The 23,311-nt window shown below is 38.9% G+C and overlaps 1 protein-coding gene across 1 annotated transcript in view; it reads right to left on the bottom strand.

Moving 5' to 3' along the window:
* Window positions 1-23,311, bottom strand: part of CDK19 (cyclin dependent kinase 19) — a 119,655-nt gene that overhangs the window by 17,972 nt on the left and 78,372 nt on the right. Inside the window, exons 5-7 of the mRNA XM_021390362.1 lie at window positions 18,010-18,067; window positions 16,330-16,461; window positions 30-173 (exon numbers count right to left, since the gene is read on the bottom strand). Coding sequence (XP_021246037.1) covers window positions 30-173; window positions 16,330-16,461; window positions 18,010-18,067 — 334 coding nt within the window. The remainder of the gene's footprint in view (window positions 1-29; window positions 174-16,329; window positions 16,462-18,009; window positions 18,068-23,311) is intronic.

Genomic DNA, 23,311 nt, shown 5'->3' with positions numbered 1-23,311 from the left:
GACTCAAACCTTTAATGAAAATATGTTACCTGCAGGGAATCCCATTACACTGAAAATGCGATCTAGCTGATCGTGATGAAAAGGATTACTTGTTTTGATGTCCTCCTGACGACAGTGAAATATAGGTTCCGAAGTCAATAATTCAGCAAATATGCAGCCAATTGCCCAAATATCTAAGAAAGAAGAACATTTATGAATATTTACTGTACTTCATCACTTCATGGCTCCGATTTTCATTTCGGTACAATTTCTCAATAATCTGTGTAATAGCAGTAAGGTAAAACGCCTCACTGTATACTTACATACAGTATTTTTTTTTAAATAATGCATTAATATAATCATAAAAAATAATGAAATCTGGGGAAACTGTTTTTTACTGTTTTATTTCCTCTGCACAGCAAGCTTTCAAATTCTGTTTCAAGTTGTACAGTGGCAGTCCAGCAGTTAATGTATTCACAGCTATAACAGAAACCTGCACGATATTTGCTGACAACATAGCTTAAAGGACATTAAACTGATCATCAAAACAACAGTGTTGATACTTCACTGGACTATGCATTGTCGTAACAGCTGTATCATGTTTCAGAATAATTCCAAATAGATAATTGATATATAAATATGTAGTAATAAGACTAATGATTCAGATGCTTAGAAAAAGAGCACAGCCTAGTTTAAACAGAGAAAAAATAGCCTAATTTTAACTGAGAGTAGAAGAATCACCGTAACTCTAATTATCACCACCAACATCTTCAGTGTTTCGCACAAAACGAATGCTTTACAATGCATCTTAAAATGAATGTGTGCATTTGTCAGTGAGAAAAAAGTTACTAGCAAGGGAAAAAAAAAAAAGATTTTCTGCATTGACAAATATAATGTGCCTGGGGTGTAACACTGGAAAAAGATGTTGAGATTAGCTGAATAACAAACACAGATTACTGATTACAAGAGTGTGGTGCTTTACCTGATAGTTGAGATTAAACTAGATGATCCTGGGAAATCTTTTGGATTTTATTAAAGAGCATAAATATAGAAAATTGTTTATCCCTAGTTTAAAAACCTAGCAGGTAGCCTTAACTGGAATTTGGTTTAGTATGCTCAAACTGAAGAGAACATCAAAGGCCTCTTGGCTTTGATACCAGCATGCAACTAATCTGAGACCCAAAAATCCCACCTCCTGTTAGTGGTGTTTGAACTATGTCACCTAAGAGACATGTCGTTTCCTCATGGAAGAAAAAAGCACTGCTCTCTTCATGGAATCATAAGGGATGAATAAGAGGGCCGTTATACTCTCTATGCCAGAACACGTCTGTTCTACTTCCATTATGTTACAAGCACAGAGACTGGGCTTTTAGAGGTGTCCCAATTTATAAGATTTTCCACTTTCTTTATTGTAAAGTCTGGTAACATCTCATTTTTGGGCTTTACAATTTCAGCAGGATATAAATCATTCTGTGTGTTACATCAATTTCTTGGGCTTTTATCTTTCTTTGATTTGTTGAAAGCCTTACCTGCATGAAAACAAGATCTCCAGCTCTTGAGATTTCATCTGCTCAAGCAGGTAATGCAGCAAATTAGCCACAGAATCATTTGAGTTGAAAGGGACCCTTAAAGGCCACCTAGTCCAACTCCCCGGCAATGAACAGGGACACCACAGCTACGTCAGGGTGCTCAGAGCCCCATTCTGCCTGACCCTGAGTGTCTCCAGGGATGGGGCTTCCACCACATCTCTGGGCAGCCTGCCCCAGTGCCTCAATACCCCTAATTGTAAAAAATATCTTCCTTACATCCAATCTAGATCTCCCCTCTTTTAATTTAAAACCATTTCCCCTTGCTCTATCACAACAGACCCTACTAAAGAGTCCATTCCCTCTTTATAGCCCCCCCTTAGATACTGAAAGGACACTATCAGGTCTCCCCGGAGCCTTCTCTTCTCCAGGCTGAACAGCCCCAGCTCTCTCAGCCTGTCCTCATACACGGAAGTATTTCACCCCTTGGATCATTTTTGCGGCCCTCCTCTGGACACACTTCAGCGGGTCTATGGGTACGATTTTGCAACCAGTTCCTCTTCCATAAAACACTTCATCCATCAAATCCATATCTTTCCAATTTAGGGAGAAGAATATTAATGAGGGTTGTCAAAGACCTTAAATCTTCCCCTGTACAGACCACTGTATTCTTACTTGGGTAGTAGGCATAAATTATGTATTCCAGTATAGAAATTATTTGAAAAGTTGCACTTACATTTAATAGTATCTCCTCACCCATTTTCGTACTAGATAGTAAGCCCTTTTGGAGATGGTTTATTTAGAGGCCAAAGGGATTGTAACCCCCTTGGTTACCCTGGCTTCCTGCAGCACTCACTGTTCATCAGATATTAAGAGAGAGGCCATGTCACTGCTCATTATTCTACTCATAACTGCTGTGTCCAGATTGATCTTTTCCATTTGAAGAAAAAAAACCACTAATGTTCTTGTTGACGGTAAGTTATCTGGGAAATCTCCCTAATGCTCCTAACACAGCAAATGTCAGAACTCGGTCCCTTCATACATAAGATGAACTGTGTGAAACAAAGATCCCTGTGGCAATGAATTCCCACTCCTGACTCTGTGATTAATACAGAGAGCACATCTTAATCAAAAATTCAAAAAGAATTCAAACAACCAAGCCATTGTAGCAACTGAAAGTTACACTGGAATAAACCCTGAAGCTCCCAAGTTGTTATTTTACTTAATATAGGACAAAAATTACTAGACAAGACAAGCATGAAAATATTTTAACTCTGACAGGTCATCTAGTAGGTCATAGTGCTGGAGTTCAACCTTTTACATTTCTTGCTATGTACCCTGCAGCTTCAAAGAATTAATATAAAGTACTCAGTATAGAAAACTTGAAGGTTTAATTTCCGTAACTGAAGATTAAACAGCTGGAAAAGGCCTTACAGCCTTGAAGCTCTAGCAGGTCAGGGTCTTCCCTTTGTGAATCCAACTCCTTTGTAACCTGATCTTGAACATATCCTTGGCACATATTGAAATCATTCTCACAGTTAATGATTTTCAGACAAATTTGTCTAGTTTCAACCCCCCCCCCTTTTTTTTAAAGCAGCGTTCATAATCTACAGTAATTATTTTCAACATATGTTTTTTTTTTCTAGCAGGAATATCTTGTTAAATTGCAGCAAGTTTAAGAACTTTCATCAATACGAGCATTCCTTATAGGTATTAATCTACCACATTGTTCATGTTAGTCAACCAAACAAGAACTTCAGATCTGACTACAGAAAAATGTGCCAACAATTAGAAATCTCCCCGTCTGGTGCCATTTCAAATGCTTTCAGTCTGTGCTCCTTAATAAAGAGTAATGATTATAGCATCCTAATAGAACCAAATAATCTAATCCAAATAAGAAGTATTCCCCTTCAGAAATTGGCCTTTACTGGGTCAAAGCTTAAAACACATAAGCATTAATTTTCAGCCGCAATGCATTCTTAGTCTAGAGCATATAAATTTTTAGCACAACAGGAACACCTTATAATGCTTTATTTACAATGAAATTGTTATACAATTTTTTAATATACAAAAAGCAGAACTTTCTTCTCTCATTCCAGCTTCATTAATAATCAAGAGGCAAGTTATTTCACTGCTCCTGAACCAAAGTTGAACTACATACTGTATTCATTTAAAATTTTTTTTTCCCTAGAACCACTGAAAACTGGGTCACAGAGGTCTTAAAAAGTTGTGTTGGATACTACATATTTTCCAATCTGATGTCTCAGAAAGATCTTAATGAATTTACCAGAGTGATACAATCATTCCTGTAATGAGGGTTCTGTCTTCTGCAGTTCCTTCTATTATCATTAGGATTCAGAAATGATCTGTGGTAAATGGTGTCTTCCTCAGTGAAACAGCCCAGCAGAATAAGCACTCTGAGGTGGGCTGTACTAAAAATACACTAAATATATCCATAGGAAATGTTCTCCTTGAATGAATTAAACTTCTGAAGGTACACAGACTGGACCGGTTAGTTTTCATTAATTCAGATGTTAACTTGATCCCCTCATCTTTTTGTTTGCTCTCCTAGAGTTCCAGACTCGTCACCTCCCCCAGGTTTACACCAAGCTCAACTGCAAGCCAGTTTTGCTCTCTGGTTCTGGAAGTAAAGGCCTTCATATCATACTCCCTTCCCTAAATTCCTCACTGAACAGCTTCATTATGTCCTGTTCAGGACTATTCACCAGTGAAATATCCTTCCACTATAAAAGTATATCTCAACTACTACAGAGTGATTTTATAAAAGGAAAAAATATCCAAAAAAGATTATCAGCTGTGACTGGTATGCAGACCTGCCATACATATATACAGATTATGAGCATATTTTTATGCCTGTCAACATTCCAGTTTTAAAACCTGTAAGTCTAATAGCTTTCTAGGTCAGCTAGTAAATCTGAGAAAATCCTGCATGACACATTCTACTTTAGTGCTGTGGCCAAGGAGCAAGTATAAAGGATGCCAATATAGGGCAGATTAAGTACACAAGTACTCATGTATTCTTTCCTTTCTATGGCAGAATTATTAATTTCTGTATTTGTTTTGGTACTTTGGAAACATTAAGAAAATTAAGACAATAAGACAATTTTTTGAGCAATAGCCTTGATTTGCACAATGAAATATCTTTTTCTATGCATATTAACTAAAACATTTCATTTGAAGACAGGACAGAGACCAACACAAAACAAATTATATTTGTTAACTGCATGCAGGAAAAGAAATGCATAAATAACTCTTAGTCATTCTTTAATAAAACTTTGTTACAGAAAATAAATTAAGAATTAGAAAAAACATTTGTGCAGCTGCAACCAGTTAGTGCGATTCATCATGAGTGATGTTTCATTTAATAGCAACACTACCTCAATCAGTTTGGACTTTTTTTTATTTGAACACAATGTCTAGACTGTAGAATATGACTGAATGCTGGTAAGGGAAGGGAGTACCAGATGGATGCCAGAATACAGCTTCTCATCAAGGGTCAATGCAATAAGCAGGCTAACCATTATCTAGTTTATCATATTATCACAGCCCAAACAATGCAACCCAGGTCACATGTAAGAGCTACCACATTTATGCAAAGATTCACCAAAACTTTCAAACCAAGGCAAGGATAACAAATATCCCAAGAGATTAGAAACCTGAGAGGAGGCTATGCAGGCCAACATATCTATTCTTTTTTCAAGTAAATATTGATTTGTCTAGTTATAGAATCATCTAGGTCAGAAAAGACCTTCAATATCGCGAAGACCAAACGTCAACCCAACCTACCATGGCACTAAGGGACATGGTTTAGTGACTCAGTCACTAAACCATGTCCCTTAGTGCCATGTCCACATGTATCTTAGATACCTCCAGCAATGGGGACTCCACTGCTTCCCTGGGCAGCCCATTCCAATGCCTAACCACTCTTCTATGAAGAAATTCTTCCTGATATCCAATCTAAACTTCCCCTGATACAACTTAAGATGTACCAGGGCTAGTTGTCTCTTGTCACTTGAGAAAAGATAACAGTGCTTCCCTTGCTGTGACCTCCTTTCAGGTAGCTGTAAAGAAGAATGAGATTTCCCCTCATCTTCCCTTCCCCAGATTAAATAATCCTAATTCCCTCAGTTGCTAGACTGAGCATCAGCTTCACTGCTTTTCTCTGAATGCATTCCAGCAACTCAACATCCTTCTTGTAGTGAGGGACGCCAAACGAAATGCAGTATTTGAGATGTAGCCTCAGCAGTGTTGTGCACAAAGGGACAGTCACTTCCCTAGTCTTGCTGGCCATGCTATTTCTGATGCAGACCAGGCTGCCAGTGGCCTTTGCGGCCACCTGGCACACTGCTGATTCATGTTCAGATGGCTGTCAACAAAAAGGCTGTCCCTTTCTGCTGGCCAACTCTGCCATTACTCTTCCCCAAGTCTATGCTGGTGTATCAGGTTATGATCCAAGCGCAGGACACAACACAATGAATGGTATATCACACACACAGGTCTTCTCTTTCTTTTGCTTCTCAGGTTTTGCGTATTTCATTTAAGCTTCAGTCAGCAAAACAGAAGGTCAAGGAAAGAGCAGTCACTAGCTTTTAAACCTGGCAACTAAGAAGATAACAGGGTGAAGTTTTTATGTGCAACACGCTTTTCAAAGGGAAGCAAAAATGGTGTCAAGTAGTGAGCCATGGACCAGAAATTGACTAACATTTGGTGATAAGTTAGGCAATATTTACTAGCCTTTAGAAGCATCACAACAGAACTCAACTGAAGAACAAAGTTTATGCTGTAAAATCAATGAGATGAATGCTCTGCTGACAGAAAGGATACATCACGGAAGCCTGAAGGATGCCCTTTTCTCACATTCATACTAAGAATTTGATGAATTTCAGTAACTACACCTCACACATTTTGAAGCATCTTGAATCAAATTCTGAGTTCAGTGAAATCAGCTGCAATTTTCCACAGGACTTTGGCAGGCCACAATTTCTTCATTCTCTCTACAAAGACTTGTTTTAAGTTGTCAAAATATTTATTCTTCCATTTAAATTTCTATTCCTCAGTGTATCTGCGTTAAATGAAAATCCTGGGATCATATGATTTCAGGCTTCTGCTGAGCATTAGACACATTAATTTGTGCATTAGACATTAACTTACAATACTACACTTAAATTAGTGTGGTGAATTTGACAACATGGGTACAATAGATTAAGTATTGGGATGGCAGAAGGATGAGAGGCCCTAATAAGTCCTCTTCTGCAGTGAAAATACAAATGCAAGCAAAAATTCCACCATAAAGAATTTAAATCTTTAATTTGCAGACCTTCACATTTCAAAAATTTGTAAATTCCACATTCATAGTTCTGTATACAACTTCCTATTTTCCTTATGCAGCCCATATGGTGAATAAAACAGACATTCTCAAGGCAATCCTATCAGCAATTGTACCATAAAGCACAATAACTGAACTTTCACCAGCATTAGCAACTATTTTTCTAAGTTCCCAATATTTGCCTTTAGAAGAACAAAACAAAAACCAAACCTGTAAGGATTTTCAGCACTTGTCTTCCCAAAGCCCACCTCCACCCAAATTCTATATATTTTCATCATCAAATCACACACACGCACACACCTCTTCAGTCGTCATTCCAGGACTATTACTGTATAAACTACAGGTTAACTACATCAGCCAGCAGTAAGGCAGGCTAGCATCCTTGAAAGCTGGTCCATCATCTGTCTCGTCTTCTTCCAGAAAACGTGGTGAGTTCCAGCCTTAGGTGATGTCACTTCAGAACAGGGATTTAGGTCACTGGGACAAGTGCTGAGTTCTGGTGAGGAAGTGTGTTACTGACAGAAGTGTTTTCTTCCTTATCCTAAGCCTTTGGATGCATCAGAGAAGGCAGAGGGCTATTATAGTTATGACAGCTCCAGTACCTCCAAGATGCAGTAATGCATGTACTGCTGCTTTTGTTCCAGCAACAGCAGTGCTTATACCTCACAGGGTCCAAGCATTACTTTGGCAGTCTGCCAAAGCTTTTCAGGGAAACAAAAGCAGAAGAAAAACGTTCTTTTAGTGACAACTCATCAAAAGCACACAAGGCTTTACAGCCTGAGGGCTATGTCCCCTTCCAAGTATCAAACAAATGCAGTAAGTAAAGGACTTAAGAAAGCTTCCATCACAAAGGTCACAAGAGCCTTTTAAGCTGCAAAGTGCTAGGTATAGCTAGTAAAGAAGTTGTTTCCTCCTACAGCAAGGAAGGTCAAGTTTTGCAGCTGTCTGGTAAAACAGTACTTACAAAGTTTTTCAGGGAACATTCACACCTTTGACTATTCACTTTATCACATGCAAAAAATGATCAACAGTATCACCTAATTATAGGACTGGAAGGCCAGAAACTCCTAATTATGGTGCTTTGCCATTAATTCCCGCTCCCTCCTCCATATTTTTTTTCCATTTTAGTTCATCACTGCTGATAACACGTGTCCAGTATTGTACAATTTATACACCACAAATAGCTCAGCACATCAGAAGATCGTTGCTATTCCCTGTGCTATTCTGAACTGTAGTAAATGAGAAGACATCGGTACGCATTCATTGCGAAAGAAATACACTTTTTTTCTCATGCCTAACTAAATGCAGAATTCTGTAGCAAAATATCTTAAGAAACCAGCTGTTTTGTACACACTGGAGCTCTTTGGATGTTAACTCTATGCTAAATACAGAAGGACAATGAGTTTATAGTCTGTTGTGTACTCTCACTTGGTTGGTGTCAGGAACTATTACAACTATTTTTACTAGGTTCAGCGTGTCAACACCTTCTAGAGCTAACACGACATGAAGAAAAAGGCCTGCTATCTAGTAGTTTGAGTTATTACAAAGGACACGTGCAAAGGGTACCTTCCTGGCCTCTCCCAGTTCACAAGCCAAGTCAGTCTTTTCTGGGAGTTATTAAAGTTTTTGATGCCTACATCTTATTTCAGTCAACAGAGAATACACACAAAGAAATCTTGCCTCTTAAATGCACAGAGAGGCTTCTTTTTCCTACTCAACAGATCACTTCACAGTATCTAAACACTTCTGTTTCTAAGGAGATCAACCTTAAACCTATTTCTAATCAGGCACTGAGAATAACTCCTACATAATTATATGCAACTATATTGGATAGGCAACGAAATAAATGGCTGTGAAATGTAATCCTGCTGTCAGTCATAGCCATTGCCAAGAAGTCTACTTGTGAAGCAATGCCAGCTGTCCTGGTAATAAGTCATTCTACTGAATCTGTACTGCAGTGTTGAAAGTTTCAGCTGATATTGCAGAAATAATTGTGCCTCAAGATCAAACTGATGAATTAGCTAAAATATTCCACTGCACCTTGTTGTGATGGTAGATACTTGGGTTTCAAACAAGTTCTACACCCAACTTACATGAGTGAACTTTTTAGATATGGTAGTAAATACAGCACTTTAAAAGCCTTCATATTACTACATTTTTGGCTAGCATAAAGCATATACAGGCCTAGGTTTTGTAACAGACAGTCTTTTGGATTTTTAAAGGGTAACCTCATGTTTCAATTAAGAAAATAAAATCAGTCTTCAGTACATCGCTTTGTAAAAGAGGAAGAAAAAAATCAAGTACCGAGCATCTCTAAGATGCTTATGCATCAAACCAATCACTTGTGTGCTCTGGAGCACAGGCCTTATGAGGAGCAGCTGAGGGAGCTGGGATTGTTGAGTCTGGAGAAGAGAAGGCTCAGGGGAGACCTCATCGCTCTCTATAACTACCTGAAGGGAGGTTGTAGTGAGCTGGGGGTCAGCCTCTTCTCTCTTGTAACTAGTGACAGGACAAGGGGGAATGGCTTCAAGTTGCACCAGGGGAGATTGAGGCTGGACATTAGGAAATACTACTTCTCCAAAAGAGTAGTCAGGCACTGGAATGGGCTGCCCAGGGAGGTGCTGGAGTCACCGTCCCTGGAGGTGTTCAAGGAATGTTTAGACGTGTTGAGAGACATGGTTTAGTGGGGCTATATTGGTGGTAGGTGGATGGTTGGACTGGATGATCTTGTAGGTCTTTTCCAACCTAGCTAATTCTATGATTCTAATATATAAAAGGAACAACGTACCTGCAGTATTTCTCAAAGAATCACAATTTACCCTGACACATACAGAATGAATATAAAGAGACAGTGGGCAAAATGCATCTCCTAGACTTCTTCAAATGCTGACTCTTGCTTTCTCATGTCATCATTTATTTTCCACTCCCACATCAGCATCCATTATTTGCTCTGGGCTACAGAAGAGACTGCAAGGAGAACTCCTGTCTTACCACTCAAAATCATATTTTGAACTGAGCTTCCAGAATAGGTGCTTGGGGAGGTTGGAGAATCAGTCCTACTGCTGCAAAGCTCACCTGCCCAGTAAATGACAAAGTCAGTGAGATACAAGGGAGGAACATGCTTGCTCTTACGAAGCCCTGTGATTATCAGCAGCTGGGCAGAACATTAAATTGATATGCTGAAGAAAAAAGGAATTAGAAGGAAAAAAGCAGAACACTACTGTGGGCAGGGAGGTTTTTTTTGTTTGTTTGCTTGTTTTTACATACATGGGGCTAAGTATAGACGGATTTTTGTAGGGACCTCTTGCTCAAAGTGGTTTCTCAATACACTGCTATAGAAGATATTCTGCCTTCTAGACAAGGGGCAATAGATGCAAGCTAGACAAGAGGTTCCACGTAAATACGAGAAAAAACTTCTTCACAGTAAGAGTAACAGAACACTGGAACAGGCTGCCCAGAGAGATTGTGGGGTCTCCTCTGGAGACATTCAAAACCCACCTGGACCTGCTTCTGTGTGACCAAATCTAGGTGCTCTTGCTCCAGCAGAGGGATTGGACTAGATGATCTTTTGAGGTCCTTTCCAATCCCTGACATTCTGTGATTCTGTGAATCTAGGTATTCTTTATGTTATTTCTCCTACTTTAAAATAATCCACGTTAAGTCATAATAATCACCACGCAAAAGCAAATCTGCCGAAGTGCTGAATAAAAAAGCAAAAGCATCTGCTTCATCCCCTCAAACATTTTGCAAGAGGAGAAGAAAATAATGAACATATGAAAAAGTATGGGGTGACCACAGGTGGTCAGAACAATTGGCAGAGTCAAGGTGTGAGGTCCATAACATGTATTTCTTAATAACAGATACTAAATGACATCGTAGGTTCTCAGGCAAGTGAATCTAGTCACCAACTTTAAAATATACACATATAAATCCACAACACTTTTACTGGAGCTCCCTAGTAACTGATTTTATCTTCAGGACAATAGTATTAAGCAGTACTCCCATTTTATAGATAACGAAGCAACACATGGCATGGGTTAAATGACATGCTGCATGCTACATTCAACACCTGGGACTGAATCCACATTTAAATCTAAGTCTCCCGAGACCCAGCTTATTGTCCTACAAGACAACATCTCACTGTCTGCCCCACACTGGAGTACTTCCCCTGGATTTACATCGGAGACAGATCTGACCCACTACCCTGTGAGTCACAGTTCTTACTCTCCTAACTCTTAGGCTAGTATACATTTGAACACATACACTGGATTCTTCAGAGCTGAAAACAACTACAGGCTTTACCAGCTTACTTCCAGACATCAATATATTTGAGAAGAGAGGGCAACAGAGCAATTAGAAAAACTGGAATGCTGAATCCCGAAACAGCTCAAATGTGTCAAACACTCTAACAATCCTGTGGATTACATCCTGTGAGTTGCTGTCAGCATGCCAAGTTTCATAAAAATACTAATTAATGCTGCACTAAAACGTTCTATTCAAATGACCTAATCGTAAAACTTTACATTTTAGGTGACTACCACAATAAGATCATGGAGTATAGTAAATGATTACTTTAAACGAAGAAACATTTATAATATTTTAGAGAGCATGGTGAAGCAAGAGAAAAAAAAACAGCAGTAGATCATCTAGCACCTGCAATAACAAGATAAAAGAGCAACAATTAATCTTCAATATTTAAATATTTTGCCCCTCAGAAAAAGAACAACTGCGATAATCAAAATGAGAACAGTCTACTGTATGCCCAAATAAGTTTACAATAAAATACCATCCGAATCCAATTACTTCCCATGTTGTATAACATCATCCAGGGCAAGAACAAGGCTCCCTTCCTGGTGTATCCTGAGCTTTCCTTTTCAGAGTGCATAAACCCGTATTTACTCTACTTCTTTACTATTTCTTTTCTAGTTTTCCAACAGTCCCTTAGCCCCTGAAATAAAAACGTAATGCAGATCACTATACAGCAATCAGAAGTTATCTTCCATTCTGGCTACAGATTCTCTCTTCTTAATCATCTCAGGGACATTCAAAAGCACTCCCCATGCTCCCATGGGTCCACAGACCACAGGTGGGAAACTTCCACTGCAATGTTTTTTTTCCTAAGTCTTCTGGTTGGCTCCCTTTGTAATTTCAGGTTATCGGATTCTTCAGATAGGTCTTATTTTAACTCTTCCCACCAACCCTCTCCCAGATCCAGAAGAAGCTGAGGCACTGGTCCAAGATTTCCAGAGGCCCCACAGCCCGGCCAGTGTGCCAACAATCTGTGCATACACAGTGAGTACAGCTGAAACATTCAGAATATGTGCGACTCAATGTACAGGCAACATAGAGCACATATGCACATATTTCTATCCTAAATCCTACATAATACACCCCAGATATTTCTCTCTTTTCTCTTTCCTGCATAAAGTTGAACTAAGTTGTTGAAGCTCAAACAAGCCTCAGCATTATTTATAAATTAATTCCCTTTGATACACTTAACATTTTCCTGGGACATTTTCTTTCAAAGGCATTTGATAACAGACCACACCTTTTACACATTTCCAGCTTCCGTATCCATATCTTTGTCTGGAAACAGAATGAGGTGACAGTGCACTGCCCAAACTTTAAATTACAGGTTTTCCATAGGTAAATCTTGTTCAAGCTCAAAAACGCAGTTCCCACATGGCCATTGCTGACATTTCTGCTGACCTGCAAGCTAGGTAAGTGAATTAAGCTAACTAACTCACTAACTAACTCACTAACTTGAGCTAACTAACTCATTGAGACACTTTGGGTTCTCAGATTTATTTTTTCTTAATAAACAACCCCTTCCTTTTCCGGTGCAGAACAGTTTTTTGTCTTACTAAATGGATTGCTGAAGGATCACTCTGAAGAACTCTTGCCAACAAAGTCCAAACAAGCTACAATTTTAGAAGCCATGTGATAACATTTATCTCATACACTGTTTCTTTAGTTAAGGCAAGTGGTAAGGAGAAGTAAGGTAACGTTGTTTGATAGCACTGCTAACTATGCAAACTTTGACAATAAAAAACAAGCCCTAATTATGTGATTTTCTTGATATGCTGCTCTAAGACGTCCAACAATGAACCACAGTAGAGAGTGCCACATGCTTTTCTAAAAGCCTATGATTAGAAGTTCTTACTAGTTTTACTTAAAATTGTAGTGCGGGCGTCTTTGCCACTTCAACTTTGTTTCTTTAGTACTGTGAGTAGAAAAGCACTTTTCTATTGTGCTGGAAACTTTCTGAAAGTTCAGTAATTTTATTAATGTCAGAAAAGTCACAAGCATTTTATATTCTCCCAGTTATGTGGTTTCACCTGAAGTTTGTTCAAAGTTACTTTCTTTGCATATTTTACTACTTTGTTAGAGTATTAAGATCAGACAAACACATGGAAACAGATTCTGGTTTTGAATTATGGTGTTGGAAATGCAGACCAACGCTTCCACAGGCTACAATAAATTTACTGTAGATTTATATTGTGGTAAGAGAACAGAAAGTGACCTTTGGCTTCCTCAACACCATTTTTCCAAATTTGTATTCATCTTGTAAGTCAGTTGCTTATAACTGTGGTAGCAGATTATACAAGCAATTCTATTAACAAGTAGGGCTTAGAGTACAAATGTTCATGGTTCAGGAAACTAAATATTATTCCACACTGATGACTCTAACATGGGCTTTTCACTACCCTTTCAGTATGCAGAAAGCAAAAGCTATTTCTCTGTTTCCAGCACTGGTATTTTCCTGACACCTGTGTCTCCACAAAATATGATATTTGTGATGAACCACTCCTTGTTCAGCCAGCAAATAAATGAAAAGTACAATCTATCATAAGGATGAAGGGACACATTAAATATAGGGGGAAAATGTCAGTTAAGAGCTACCTCTAAAAAACAAAATACGCTTATATATTGTTTTGTGTAATACCTAATTCTTTCTAAACATACTGTATTGAGTCCAATTCCTCCCCAAAGTGAAGATTACCCGCATGTACCTTTCTTTCCTCTTCTGTTACATGCTCCTCTAATATTTCATTTCAACTTGCAACTCTCCTCGTTTCTATTTCCTCATTTTTTATTTTGTTAGCCAAACCATTTTGAATTCCCTTAATACTCACACTGCATGCCATGTACACTACCCATTCAGATCCGTCTTGGAGATGCATGGATGTAGGTCTGATACAAGAAATAAAAATCTTAGAAATAGGCAAAACTAGATCTCTATGAAGTAGCATCACCTTCTACAATTTCATAGGGACTCCTCTTCTCTGTCCTATTATAGGATGCAGCACCCTCAGGGCAAGAACCAGGTAACTTAAGACACCAGCAAAAGGAGTTGTGGAAGGAGCTGAACAGACTATAGCATCAGGGAGAATAAACAGGATGTGAACATGCTCATCTCAAGGACCTTGCAAAGGTTTCTGGAGGATGTTGGCATAAATTTATTCATACAGATGCTACACATCATCTGCCGAATCTTCAAAGAAGGAAGAACTGGTTGGGGATGTGATAATAAACGGCAGCCTTAGCTGTGATAACCATGGAACACTAAAGTAATGAAGCATCAGTAGGATCTATTGGCTGTATCAATAGGAGCATAGCCAATAGATTCACCACAGATATCTCCATTATTTAATGCTTGTGGATCACACTTGGGCCACTTTGACAGTCTGACTATAAGACAGAACTGCAGAAAGCTCAGTGGAGAGCTTTTAGGATGTTCAGGGTCTGAAGCACCTGCCATGAGAAGAGAGGCTGAGGGACAGGGACTTTTTCAGGCAGAAGAGAGACCACTAAGTAGCCACCCAGTACCTATGGAGAGCTGGCTGAGTCTATAGAGTAGGCTCTACAGTAATACCTGATAGAAGAATGAAAAATTTTGGCATAAATTGAAACAAAACAGGTTCTGAATAAACATAAGGAAAAAATTCTTCACTTGTCCCCCAGACATCTCTCAGAGTATACAAACTTAACTCTTTTGAGATTAAATTAAACAAAAAGATGTGTCTCTAATGAGCAGCAGTCCAGTATATCACACCAGGGAAAGTTCAAAGTACTCTTCTTTCTTCAATGAATGTAAAGTGGGTCCTAGGTAACTAGAACCATTTCGCTTTATGGACATACTTGTATTATGCTACACTATTTGCCAACGTAGCCATCGCTATCTTAAGAGTTAAATTTTTCTATTTCAGAAGAGGAAAAAGAACTCCAGCAAACAAACCCTGACTTACTTTTTCATGCTGACAAATTTGGTCCAAGCACAGAAATGCAGGTTACCTGCTTGCAACACTGACTCTATATATTCCCAAAAACTGCAACACACAGCTTTGATGATGAAAGCCTTTCTAACTGTGCTCCTTGACTACAGTTATGCAGAAGCCCTTGTGACCTTCTTTATGGTTCCTGCAAATTTGGAAGGCAAGATGAACAAACAAGCATTTTGTTCAGCTCAGATCATCTTGCATTGGATTCTAAGTTGCAGAGAAGAGCAGTAAAGAAATCTGAAGTGCAAATCCACATCAAAGTCAGATGACAGTTCATTCAATTTTTAAACTTGTTCAGTATTCTCAATACATGAGGGTGCGGTTTGATAAGCAGGAGTTATTTGAGACTGTGAGACCTTATTTAAAAATGCAGGTCTACCCAAGTGAACATTCAACTGAGATATTTGTTGATCATGGCAAACACTGTAGTTTTCTGATCAGAGGCCCACATAGCATGTCTGAAAATTTCTATGACAGAAAAATGCCTGCAACTGCAAAGAAAGCCACCTCCATATACGCATGGGAAATTTAATCACTTTCAACAGAAAGAGAACTGCAGAGGAAGCAATGTCTCTGATACATTAACCTAACCACACAGACAAGATATCTCCTGCACGCTTCAGTGTTTTTATTCTCTAAATACCTGGGCACTGAGGCTGATTGCACTTATGGGACTTACTAAGTGGGAAGGAAGACAAAGGCCTGGCTACCAGCATTTCCTGAACGTGGAATGTCAGAAGATCTCAGGAATGAATCTGCGGAGTGTATACAATGCATGAGACTCCCCTTCTTATCAAACCGCACACTTCACAGAAGCACCTGGATATAGAGCACCCCAGATGAAAACCACTTTAACAAGCATAGCTCTTTCCCTTTTAAAGATGCTAGAAGACTAAGCCCACATCAGAAAACCACGCAGACCAATGCAAATACTATTCTTATTAGAAAAAAATTACAAAGAACTAGTACATTTTAAATGTGTAACACTAGCCTTAAGTCATACTGAAAGAATAGAAAAAATGAAATTGCCAAGTCTTCAAAGAGTTTCTGCCTGAGTATTGGATTGGATCATTCTCCACCTACTGCTACTTCAGGGAGAAAAAAAAAACGGAAAAAAAAAACCTAGCCGGTCAGCTGACAGTCGTATCTACTGTAAGGCTATCCTCCTTTAGAAAACTTAAACACAAGAACTTACCAATAGCCTTTGTGTAATGTCTGGCTCCAAGTAGCAGCTCTGGAGCTCTGTACCAGAATGTCACCACAACTGGATCCAAGTCTGCCAATGGCTTCAAAGGTGAATTGAACAACCTGGCAAAGCCCATATCAGCTGGGAAACACAAAACAAAACAAAATCTTACTCCAAACAGCAAGCCAGAATTGAACAATACTGCAAGAAGACTATTAGGACTAACATTCAAAATCATTAAATTCACAAATCCAAGTTTCTAAGTAATCAACAAGTTACTCATGGAAATACTGGGCCAAATTCATCTCAGGCTAAATTCTATTTACTTCCTTTATAAGACTATGAAGAATGACATCCGTTTCCATCACAGTACTGTTAAACTATACATAATACAGATGCTCATTTATTTAAATAAATCTGTAACAGAAGCATAAAGTAAGAAACTGGTAATGCTTGTAGAATCAGATAATATCCCAAGATGGAAGAGACCCACAAGGACCACTGGTCCCAAATCTGGGCTTCACACAGGACCAATATTCAAACTCTGCATCTAAGAGTGTTGCCCCAACACTCCTTGAACTCCAGCACTTGGGGCCATGTCCACTGCCCTTTGCAGCCTATTCCATGCCACTGCCCTCTGGTGCAGAACCTTTCCCTAACCCCCAACCTGACCCTCCCCTGACAGCTCCATGCTGTTCCCTTGGGTCCTGTCGCTGTCACCAGACAGCAGAGCTCAGTGCTGCTCCTCCCCTCCCTCCTCTTCTTTCAGTTAAGTAGCGGAGTTGAGGATAAAGCAACATAATCACATCCAAAGTGGGCAATGTAGTTGAAGTACAACTATTGTGAAAAATAGGGTCAGAAAGGAGTTTGGAGATGCAAATTCAAAAGGAGTAGGCCTCTAAGTCTAGTGTGCCCTTTTTCTTCCATTTCTATATACAAAACTGTGCAAAGTACTGAAATGATAGCCTGTGTGACTGCTAGATATTTATCCAAAGTGCAAAAACAAAATGACTGCAGTATAGATTGTTTTGCACTCTTCTCTTTCAGAGAAGGTGAATAAATAGGAGTTTATGAAATTTGCTAGTGTACACTGTTACAGAGATGTATTTTAAATGTAAGCATCAATTTCACATACAGCAAAAATTCTCTCTAAAAGCAAGTTTGTAAGTAACATCAAGAAACACCAGGAGAAAAAAAGAGCACAAAATCTGGACGTGTATTCAAAAATCACATTTAATCCAAATCTGAAATGTATCTTCTACCCAAGGTTCGTTTGAATCTTTCTGCTTCCAAAGTTACAAAACATCATATTCTTCTTGCAGTTACCCATAGTGGTACAAGCATACGAACAGAAACTGGTTAACTGATCATTTTCAAATGCAACAACAGTAAACAAATAGAAATGAGGCTCTTTCTTGGTGTTTGCCACATGCTTTATTAAAAAAAGAAAAGTGTAGAACCATATGACTAAGGCTTAAAAGCTGCAAAGGTAATGAAATTTGGGATAAAAACCATCACTGTTGTTCCCTACTTTGATACCCAAAAAGCTTTTGCATAGCAAAGTTGCAGACCTCTGCAAACATGTGCACTGATAATCACAAAAAGAAACTTAAAAACAAATACAATATATTAAGTAACAATGCTATACTAACTCAGCTGTGCAATGAATTTTTTTTTCAAAATGTTTACCTATTTTGACTCTTCCTCTTTCAGGACCTTCACCCATTACCAGAATGTTTGCTGGTTTCTGGAAAACCAAAAGCAGAACATTTAGTTGATCAACCTTTGATGATTACTTTTAGGAACAACAAAAATATGTACATTTATTTTGTAAAAACAGCCATTTTTATATGGAAAAATAACCATTTCTGTAAGCGCCCCTACACATCTACAATTACCAGACATTTGTCTTGCCAGCATTTGGTTTTAATGCCTAGTTGCCAATTCCACTATTAAAAAAAAAACAAACCTGTGAAGTACTTTGACATTTCACAATAAGAATTGTAATCTTTTATTGCACTTGCATTCCCATTTTTACCAGAACAGTCACGTTCATTAGTGAGACTTTCTTCCACAGGAAAATGTTATACTAGCTAATGTTTATCATATACATCAAAAATCTGGCAGGAACTACTTTTGCCAGTAGAGCTTATAAAAAATATGTCAAATATGAGTATGCAAATATAGAACCAAGCGTTGTTTTTATAACATATAGCGAGACCTTTAGAACTGTGATTTTTTTGTGTATGAATGTTAAAAACTATGTCAGCAAAGACAATTTTTTTTTCACAAAGTAAGTTGATTTTATGCTTCAATAATTTACTTAAAACAGGAATATACAGAGAGAGCTACATCACAAGCTTTTTTGCACTGTAGGTGGAATCTTTACAGGTAGAAAAAATCCTTACAGGCATTTTATGCAGTTTGCAGTTGTTCCCAACAAGCTGTTTGTGAACATCATATAAAATCTGCATGTGACATCACAGCAATTGTTTGGCAATTAGGGCCAATTAGGATCTAGATTCCCTCACACATCAGTAGGCATTCCTTGGAAGCTTGTGCTCTATTGTTTTAACAGCTGCAAAATAAAACTGATCAAGATTGAAAACATTAAGTAATTTGAATGAAGAGATACATAAACTTTCAAACAGAACTTTTGGAAGGTTTTCATCCAAACATCAATTATGTTTTAATATGCTATTCACAACCCCTAGTGCCTGAAGAGGGCTGCTCAAACAGGATTTGTTTAAGAGTCAGAGACAACAGAATCTCACTTCACTTCTCAATTTCTAACACACTCTCTAGGCAACCTGTGCCAGTCTTCAGCTACCTTTACAGTAATGTAATTTACAATCATTGCCTCTTGTAGTTTCACAGGACAGCTCAATTTCCTTTAATCCTTCTTACCAAGTATTTACACACACTGATAAAACCCCATCTGTGCCTCCTCTTCTTGAGGCTGAACAGACTCAGCTCCTTCAGTCTCAGGATACCCCAATCCTAAAGCAGCCTACTGGCTCTATCCATACAAGTGATATGCCACGTTAGAATCCATGGAAGCAAATAACATGTCCACTTCTGTATTTCTTGTGATTCCATTTCAAATTTAAATCTGTACTCATATTTAACTCACTGACAATGAGAATCGTGTTAGGGCAGCCAGTAGAGAAGCATGCTGATTTATAAAGTTATCCAATTACATATTCACTGTCTCTTGGGAATCTTTCTACCTCAGGGGGAGAATGGGAACAGAGAAGGAATAAAGTGTGCAGCAATAGAAAACGTAGCCTTATTTCCCAAGAGCAAGCATGTCTCTTGAGGCATCACCACCAAGCTTGAGCTGTCACACGTTTCACATGACTCATGGTGGCTGCAGCTCCTCACAGGGAGCAGAGGGGCAGCGCTGAGCTCTACTCTCTGGTGGCAGCAACAGGACCCGAGAGAACGGCATGGAGCTGTCAAGGGAGGGTCAGGTTGGGTGTTAGGGAAAGGTTCTTCACCAAAAGGTGGTCAGGCACCGGAACAGACTGCCTAGGGCTGTGGGCATGGCCCCAGGCTGCTGGAGTTCAAGGAGCACTGGGGCAGTGCCCTGAATCGTGGCATTCCAATTTTGGGTGGTCCTGTATGGAGCCCAGAGCTGGACTTGTTGGTCCCTGTGGGTCCTTCTCAACTTAGGATATCCTGAGATTGTATTATCAGTGCTCAAAAAGAAATACGTCTTATTTTATTATGTTGGCAGTACAGCAGCATTGGTTGAACCTTCCTGCCAACATTCCATTACACATCATTGTCGTGTGACAGATGGCATCTGAGGGGCAGACTGACACAACGGTGTCTGACATGGAAGTGCAGATGAAGCAAAGGGTGCGTCACTGAATTCTTCCATGTGGAAAAAATCGCACCCACAGACATTCATTAACACTTGCTGAATGTTGATGGGGACCAAACAGTGGATGTGACTGGCTGGACTCAATGATCTCTAGAGGTCCCTTCCAACCCCTACAATTCTATGAATCTGTGAGCACAGTGAGGTGGTGAGTGGTGCACTTCAGCAGTGGCAACAGGGGGTCACCTCCACTGGTGCAGATTTTGACGACAGCACCATGCAGGCTCTTGTTTGTTGCTGGTGAAAGTGCATACCTAATGGTGGTGACTGTATTGAAAAATAGCGTTTTGTAGCTAAGAATTTACTCTATCAAATAGTGTTATTGTACTCCTTGTATCTGTTGTCATTTTCACAGAAATAAATAGGAGGCACTTTCAGAGTGACCTACATATGATTTTATGGCCAGCGTTCAGATGCTCGCAGGGTCCCCACTAGTCTGCAGATCGCTGTCTCAAAAAGCAGTTTGCATTGCGGCAGCTTTCCAAGAGGTTAGAAGTTCAAACACATTCCTTAAGTCAGGAGAACACATCCAAACCTACTTCTTATTTCCCACGCAAGCAGATTAACTGCTTGTTTATCAGCTACAAATAGATTAGAACCTTCCAGAGCTCCTTCTGCTAATCAGAGCTGTTTGGTTAGAAAAGCATTTTAACTGCATGTACACTGAGCCACATGAAAAGTACCACTATCCTGATAGTTAGCACACACCTTTCTGAGATGAGACAAGATAGCCAGCTCCTGTGCCCATTAATTTTTATTTACTCAAAGTAAACTGCTTCAAAGAGCTTAAAACATATGTTACATTTGGTGGCTTTTTTATATAATAACTGCTTAAACACTGAGAAGTAAACCCTCACATGTCCCCATCATGATCAAAACACAGAGGCCTCACTGCAAGCAAACCAACTGGTCCCCTGCAGTAGCAGCTCTGCTCCTTTCTGTCCCTAGCTCGAAGGACAGCACCCAGGCAGGGCAGTAGACCTGCAGGTTCTCCAGGTTGGAGACAAGACTGAGGTATTCCAGAGATATTAATTTGGCGTCAGAGAACCTCAGGAAAGTAAGTATGGAACACTGCTGTCACGATGTGAGAGAGAGGACTGCTAATGGGAATGCAAACAACTTCTGCTTTTTGGAGGAGGAAGAATGCATTAGTCTCATCTCTGGATATGTAGGAGTTTCAAGTGTCAAAACATTTTACTCTGAGATAGTTACTCAGAAGACGACTTTAGAATTATAGCCTTTTATAATACAGCTAATGGACAACTGCAAACATCAAAGAAGTTATAAAGCTCCAAACCTCAGGTACGTTCAGAGCGCATGAAGGTTATAAGCCCCACTCAAGCTACTGAAACAAATTTTAGAGCTGTGTGATGACAGAAAACTTTGCTTTACGTGGAAAAAGGCCCAAGCAGTTAAGAGAAAAAAAAAACCAGAAACTTCAAGTAAATCATATCTCGTTACTGAGAGAACAGGACTTCATTCGAAGAAGATTGGGAAGCCCTAGTCAAAATCATTAACCAGCTCCTCCGTAAAGGGTGAGGTACTTCAGCAACGGCTCTACTTCTCTATCATTTACATCCCCGTTTATATACTTCCTATTTTCTCAAAACTCCTCCCTTGCTGTGAGCACAAAACACCAGCTGCAAAGCAAAGTGATAGTGCTGCTTTTCCACATAATTCGTTGCTATAGGAACAACAGAAACAGTATGAGTTCGAAGTCTCACATTTAAGATCAGCCATAAAATTGAATAGACAAATCCCTGCTGAGCAATACAGTTGAGGTTTGACTGTCTAAAGAGCATCTGCAAAATGAGCGAGGTCAACAGCAACAAGCAACTGGAGCAAAAATCTGAAATATCTAGGAAAAAAAAGGGAAGTAGATGACTGACTTAACAGATTATTTACAAGTAATAAGCACAGCTAATAGTAGTTACTTTTCTGCATCAGTGAGACTGTGGGAATAAAGCAATTAGTAGATCTTAGTGGGAGATAAATGAAAATGTCGGGCTAACAAGTATGTTTTCATAAATAATACAAATATCATAAATGGGACTCACATGGACATCCCTAACATCTCAACCAATGGTCTCCTATTTAAATATTTAGATAGGAAATTAGAAGAAAGGCTGAAGGAAAAGAAACCATCCACAGCCTTCAAAGAGCATAACAGGGCAAAACAGGAACAAGAGCTTAACAATAGATGGCAATACTTCAGTTTTAATGGTTATTGTTATCTCCTTAAGTACATTGGTGACACTGTTCTTAAAAGATTTGGTGCAGAATTACATTCCTATGAGAAAACCTCCACAGGGACACAGCACTTTCCATACACCATTCTTTATTGTTTATATCCAAACAAATGTGTTTCCCTTTTGGAATGTATCACTGGACAAAGAATTATCTGAAATTAGGAAGTTTCTATTGTGAGAGATATTGCGAGTCTTATTAATAAAAGCTCTCCTCACAATTAAAGAGATTGGCTTGTGATGAGGTCTTTTCCAGTCTTAATTTAAAAAAATCTGCAGACAACAGTGTTGATACATAGATGCACTTTCAATTCACAAGCCAAAAAAAAAAAGCAGTGGTGATTTCAGCTTACTTTTCAGTATGCTACTCCACAAATGAAAAGTTCCCAGATGAGATGACGCTGCATGGCCACTGCTCACAAGACCAGGGAGCCATAAAGCTCAAAATGAAGAGGGAACTGTTGATTTTTAACAAACTTGCAAACAGAACGTTTGCTCTTCTTATCTGCAAGGAAATGTAGGTGCATTTCTGTTCTTAAGGCAATGCTATTCAAACCCAGATAGTCTCTTCAGACAAATACTCCATACTGCTACTACTGCTTTTGATAACAAAAGGTCTAATTTGGATTTGGGGGAAAAGGAAAAAGGAAAATTTTCTTTAAAGATTTCAGTATGTACTGCAAACCTCCAAATTATTACCACTTTTATTTCAACTACTTCCATAAACTAAAATACATAAAGAAAATTATCATCACTTCCCTTTCCTTTTTTAGGAAACCATTTGGTCAACATTTTTCTGATACTGAAGCAATAGACAAAAACATACCCAAAAACATACCATACAGAGGAAAATTTCTTC

The sequence above is a fragment of the Numida meleagris genome, chromosome 3 (assembly GCF_002078875.1).
Source record: "Numida meleagris isolate 19003 breed g44 Domestic line chromosome 3, NumMel1.0, whole genome shotgun sequence".
NCBI classification, from domain to species: domain Eukaryota; kingdom Metazoa; phylum Chordata; class Aves; order Galliformes; family Numididae; genus Numida; species Numida meleagris.
Note: the sequence above shows the minus strand (reverse complement) of the source record. Positions and strands in the feature narration are given on the sequence as shown.